At 44.6% G+C, this 6,411-nt stretch overlaps 1 protein-coding gene across 1 annotated transcript in view; it reads right to left on the bottom strand.

The window, feature by feature from the left end:
* Positions 1–2,403, bottom strand: part of ASB12 (ankyrin repeat and SOCS box containing 12) — a 2,738-nt gene extending 335 nt beyond the window's left edge. Inside the window, exons 1-2 of the mRNA XM_077767580.1 lie at positions 2,342–2,403; positions 431–1,280 (exon numbers count right to left, since the gene is read on the bottom strand). Of these exons, the coding sequence (XP_077623706.1) occupies positions 431–1,280; positions 2,342–2,359 (868 nt within the window). The 5' untranslated portion in view covers positions 2,360–2,403. The remainder of the gene's footprint in view (positions 1–430; positions 1,281–2,341) is intronic.
* Between the last annotated feature and the right edge of the window lie 4,008 nt (positions 2,404–6,411).

Here is a 6,411-nt window from a genome sequence, read left to right as displayed (position 1 = left end):
GCTATAGCAAGGAGAAACAGGTCATAAGAAGCAATTCTCAGTGTTATTCTCCCACCCAAGCATGCATCCACCATGCCCTGGATCCTGCAGCCCCAATTGCTTTCTCCCTTCTAAGAAATCTCCCCCACCCCTCAGTCTGTCCTCAATGAATAGTACCAATAGGAACACACTGAAGCCTACAGAGGACATGCTCAAGGCCACAAAAACAGTCATTGGCAGGGCCAAAACCAGAAATTCTACTAGTGATATCTCCCACCTATCTTAGTGATCCTTTCTCTAATAATGAATCTTTAATTTCTCCACTGGGGTCCCAGGAGAGGGAGAAGATGGTATTTTCTTCATTTTATCCCAGGATTGGCTTCGGGCGTGATTTGTGGCCTTTGGACCTCCAAGCCAGAAGGTCTATAAAGCTAATCTGCTTGACACTTACCTCGGGCCTGTAGCAGCAATGCAGTGCCTTTATCATCTTGCAATTTCACGTCCAGGGAGAGAGATGGAAGGTAGATGTTAGCACCAAAATCAATTAATAGCTGGATGTACTCTGGCTCACAATTATGGTAGAGGCAGATTTCAGGTGGGGTGCGGGGCCGTGGGACACGAGCCAATAGGTGCTGGTCAGTACAGTTGTAGTTGGGGTCTGCCCCATGGAGCAAAAGCAAGCGGAAACAGTCAAGATGCCCATAGACTGCAGCCAAATAGAGGGGGCCAGAACATGAAGCTATGTTTGATGCCCAGACTGGTAGTTTAGCCTTGACATTGGCCTCTGCACCATGGCCCAAGAGTTCCTGAAGAATTGCAGTAGCACCATCACGGGCAGCTGTGAGCACGGGAGAACAGTTGTTGTAGATACTACCACCAGGACAAGCACCAGCTTCCAAAAGCACACGCACACAGTCCAGATGGCCATGACTGACAGCAGTAAAAAGTGGTGTCTGTGCCTTGACATCCAAGCTGTCAACATCAGCACCATGTGCCAGGAGGACCTGCAAACAACTGAGGTGGCCATAAGAAGCAGCCAAGCGCAAGGGTGTCCCAGGAACACCCCAGCCACTTCTACTGTTGATGAAACGTTTGTAACGCTCCTGGCACAAAAGCTGATCCAAGGTATAGGAGTCGTTGTCATACACTGCTTGATTGAGAGCCTGTTTCTCCCCCGTGTCGGTGTCCTCCTCCTCCTTGTCAGGCTGCAGGAGGGAGAAAATCTTGGTGATGTCCATGAGGTTCATCTTGATTGATTGGAGCAGAACTATTCTCATTATGAGCATAAGGATATGCCAGATCTGTGGGTGACAAATATTGGAGAGAGAATGAGAGCCCACGCCAAAATCCTGGATGCCAAAACTTACCTCCCAACCCTTCACCATCCAGCTCTTCATTCATGTGTCACTTGCTTCTAATTCCTACTCCATCTTACTTTAAGGCTCAGATATGGCTTCCCAAACAGATAAGGCCACTTCATAGCTTGATGCCTTTGCATATGCTATTTTGCTTGACCTTCAAACTCCTACTTCTGGGAAGCCTTCCCTAATCTCCTCCTCCCCTTGCTCAGGGATTCCAAAGGATCACACTAGACTTTAGCTATGAACCTCCACACCACATTTGCACGTATCTGTGCTTCCGTAAACTCCAGGGAAAGGAACCTGTATCCATCTTGTATTCCTCCATTTCCAGTAGGGCCTACATCATTACTGGGATTTGATAGAGACCTCTTCCTTAGATCAGAAAGTGTGGACTAATGAAATGGCTCTAGTATGGCAGTTGCTAGTCAACAGAATGTTTTTTTGTGGTGTCAAATTGTCATCTCAGATCATTCTGACATCAGTCTAATGAGGCAGGCCCTCAATTCCACCTGTCAGCCTTTTAGATGAAGTTCAACCTCCTCACAGTCCTCCATATGTGACCTCCACTCACACTCGGGCCCCATGCTTCAGGCAACAGAGTTACACAGGATATAGGCGTTAAATGAAATTTACTAATTAAATAAAGAGATGTCACTACAAAGAACAAATTTCAAGTAAAATGAAGTCAAAGAGATGGCAGAAAATAGTCATTTCCAGGGTAAGTCCTCCTCTTTGGTGGATAATTAGTTTATCCACAAAGACTGCTTTAATACATAAGTCACTTTGATTCCAAGTACCTCCTTGAAACCTATGGACTCCCACCCCTTTGGGTCAAACCTTTTTCCATCCTGTCATATCCAGTTTAGAGCCTTGTCTCAACCCTCAACTCTTCTTTTACCATTATCTCCAGGCCTTACAAAATTACCTATGGCCCAGTAACTGACTTAACCCCTTGACCTTAACTGCCTTGTTCCTAGTTCTCCAAAGCCAAAGTTACCCACCTCAGTTTGTAATGTCATCAGGGTAAGCTGGTAGGTTTTTCAGAGCTCAAGTCTTCCTTCTTTCCCATACCCTGCAGCCATGGTCTAAGGGCAATACACCTCCTTTTATTTACTGTATACCTCCATCCCTCTTTGTTAGCCTGGGACCTCAGGTACATACCTCATAGAAAAAAAATTGTGAGGTGGGTGGGTGGGGTCTCCCTCAACTTTAGGCCCCTCCTCACCCACTAACATCAACTCCATATATGGTCTTATTACTTATTCATTTGAGGTGTGCAATAATAAATACAGGGTTTTAGAAATCAGGTAGATCTAAGTTTGCAATTCAGCACCCCCAGTTCCTAGCTGAGAAGACTTGGACAAGTCTCTTCTCTTCTTTGGGACTCAGTTCCTCATCTATAAGACAGAAATGATAGTCCCTGACTTATGGAGCTACAAAATACTAGGCCTTTAAAGGTGAGCTTCCTCTCTCTGCCCCTTCAACCTCCTCACTGGCTCCTTCCCCTCAACCATCTTAGGAAACAAAACACTTCTATGGTTCTTTGTCTCACTCTAGCTACCTTTCTCTTCATGTCTCTCTTTTTCACCAAACAAAGCAAAGAGTTGTCTACTTTCTACTTCTCTACCTTTCACTCATTTCTTCAGCCCCTGCAATCTGGCCCTACCCTTCCTCAAACACAAAAAAATAGTTCTTTAAACAGTCATCCTTGTGGTTAAATTTGCTGGCTCCTTCTCTTATCTTTCTTTCTGTGATCTTTCTGGCATATCTCTCCCCACTTACCACCTTCTACATACTCTTCCAATGGCTTTCTGACCAGCACACTCTCCTGATATTTCTCCCCTATGTTCTACCCTGAAATAGTTATGTTCCCTTTTATTGTCTCCTTGATCTTCTTTCTATTCCTAGATATGTAGTTCTCACCTTAATTCTGATGATTTCAAGTTTATCACTCCAAGCCCCCTAGCTAGCTCTATTTTCAGCAAAAAGTATGTATTCACTAAATTTCTTCAGGTCCTTCAAAGTCAGCAGTATCACACCACCACTGTCATCACCACCATCACCAAATTTAATCCATATCTGTTTCTCACTATCTACCTGGTAAACCAAACCAGAAACCTAAGACTTAGTCCACTTATCTCTTTGTTCCACTTTCATTTAATTGCTAATCAAGTCCTATAGATTTTACTTCCCAGAGACCTCTACAGGCCACCTCCCTTATCCCTCATACTTATTCCCATTGCCAGGGCTTTACCTAAGCCCTGTCTTAGGCAAATCATTTGTGTGTGTGTGTGTGTGTGTGTGTGTGTGTGTGTGTGCGTGTGTATGTGTGTGTGAACTGTTGTAATAATTTCCTAACTAGTTTCCCCTTTTTCTTCACATTATAGCTGAAACGATTGTTTAAAAATACAAATCTGGTCCGTGGCACTTCAGTTTTAAATCCCTTGATGGCTCCCCTTTCTTTAACCTCAGATCTGGAATGCACAAAATAAATCATTTAATTTAATTCTTAGTTTAAACCCAAGGATCAATGGAGAGCAGGGACTTTTTTCTAAGGTCATATAGCTGTTATTACCAGTTGTCTCATTAGCAGGAAACCAGAACACACCTATAATCTTGTGCTTTTCAAAGAAATTTCACATAGTGGAGTAGGTAATATCATCCCCCTTTTGTGGATGAAGAACACTGAGGTCTGAGAGAGCAAGGATTTGCCAGGTGCCTTACATCAAGGTAATAGCAGAGCCAGAAATAGAATCCATGTTTCCCTATTGCTCATCCTGTTCTTTCTATTGCAACCTGAAAAACAAACACATGCCCCTCTCCCTTGCCTGAAACAGTCACACTGCATCTCCCCAAATCCTCAGCTTTGAGNTTTAATTTTTTTAATGTTTTATTTATTTCTAGGAGAGAAAGAGAGAGAGTGAGCAGGGGAGGGTCAGAGAGAGAGGGAGTCACAGACTCTGAAACAGGCTCCAGGCTCCGAGCTGGCAGTCAGCACAGAGCCTGACGCGGGGCTCGAACCCACGAACCGCGAGATCATGACCTAAACGAAAGCCGGACAGTTAACCGACTAAGCCACCCAGGCGCCCCGGGAAGGTTTCTTTTATAGATCATTTCTTTTGACAGCAAATGGGGATTCCTTTACTATTTGGTAGAGGAAGGGGAGACTGGTTCAAGGAAGATGAAGAAGGAAGGGAGTGTAGAGAGAAATGCTGAAGCTCTCATCAAGGTCATAGCAGGAGCCTATAGCAGGGCCCATCTAGTGAGCCTCCATAGGGAGATAAAGCCGTGGACCCCAGCTGACTTAGGGGTTTGGTGAGCTGTGCCTTATTAGACAGGATAAGAAAATCTAATTGGTCTATTGTCTAACTTCACCTTGCTGTGCTAAGCTAAGAGTCATTACGTGACAATTCTATGCAAGGATCCCCTTGCTGATCCCAAAAGTGCAGGGGTTTTAAACATTTTTATGACATTGACCCCTATGGCATTCTGGTTAAGTCTCTTGTCCCCTCTCAGAATGTTTTTTAATACATAAAATAAAACATATAATAATAAAGGGAACCAATTATATTGAAACACAGCTGTTTTTAAAAACTGCATGATATAGTAACAAATGNGATCTCTTCCACAACTGTAATATGATATGTCTGAATTTTTCTGGTGACTAAATTATAGGAACTGGTAATGCTAGTGACATTTGCTGCATGCATTCATCCTTGAAAGGAAAGTAAATTTCAGATAGAGATTAGGGGTGAAAAAAGATAATTCTTTGTTCCATCCATGTTTTTTCACCCTTTGAATTCTATCTAAGGTTCTTTTATGGGTCAAGGAATACAAGTTAAGAACTCCTACAGAGGAGTTGCTGGTTTCAGTGGGCCCTAGAATAGTCCTCTAGGCATTAGTAGATTATTTTTAAGCTTCATCTTCCTCCCCACAACCTGAGGAGCTCTGCCTTTCTGCCCTTGAGCCCACCCAGATGCACCCCCCCCAACAAAGACAAATAACACACATGGACACAAAGAGAAATCATTATCTTCTCTGTTTTGTATAGCAGCAATTTCCCTCAAGAAGTAGATCCATTTGGACACCAGAGCCTAGGTACACATACTCTCTTGGGACACGGACAGCAGGAAGCCATTATAACCCTCCTTCCCTCTGAGGGCAAATTTCCCTAATAACCTCCCAAGCACCTCCAGAAACCAGATCCAGTGGGAAAAACCTATGAATTGTGGTGGTTACAGGTCCATGGGCCTGCAATCCTAAGGGTTCATACCTCCCTGGCAGCATAATTGAGTTCTTGGCTCCAGATACTCACAGAGCTTCTGCCTGAGGCCACACTGCCAAGAGTCGCTGCCACTGCTGCCCCTCTGTGAAGAACTGGGACCCGGTGGCCCCTCTGCAGGGAGCCTCTATCTGCCCTGGCGCCTAAGCAGGCGGGGCCCTTGGTTTCTACTCTTAACACCGCCTAAAGGCTAGGCATCAGGTCCATGGGCTAATTTTAGGCTACCCTCAACCTCCACCCCCTTCCAAGGGGTGTTTTATTTTAGCCTTTCTGGGAGCAATCCCAGCAAGGGGGGGGTGGAGAGCATCTGTGGGGAAGTCCTGGAAGGTCTGACTGACAGATAGACAGGTGCTTGTTGAGGCCAGGGCTCAGGCTTCTAGCATGTCCTCACTTACTCCTCCCCATCATTGAAACAGGCAACACAACCAGGTCCCTGCACTGCAAGTATTCTCACCTATTCACCAAGGGGCTTAAGAAGGCCCAGCCTCATCTAGCACATCTCCCTCTGGCCAATGACTCTTTTCTCTCTCTCCCTAACTTAGCCTCTCTGAATTTCCTATTTCCATTTTTGAAGGTTCAGCAACACATTGCTCTCCACTCACTCCAAAGAGTCAGGAGGACAGTGGGAAGCAGAGATTTCCATACTGGAACATGTATCAGTAAAGTTTAAAAAGTTTTTAAAAGAAGTTTGAGAAAATCTTGCTCATTTATAAAGGTCTCCCCAATCCAGTAACCTCAACTCTGCCTGAAGAAAATGCCCACAATTCTTCTCATACCTAAGGCATCAAA

This window comes from Crocuta crocuta, unplaced genomic scaffold (assembly GCF_008692635.1).
Source record: "Crocuta crocuta isolate KB4526 unplaced genomic scaffold, BGI_CrCroc_1.0 scaffold923, whole genome shotgun sequence".
Taxonomy (NCBI): domain Eukaryota; kingdom Metazoa; phylum Chordata; class Mammalia; order Carnivora; family Hyaenidae; genus Crocuta; species Crocuta crocuta.
Note: the sequence above shows the minus strand (reverse complement) of the source record. Positions and strands in the feature narration are given on the sequence as shown.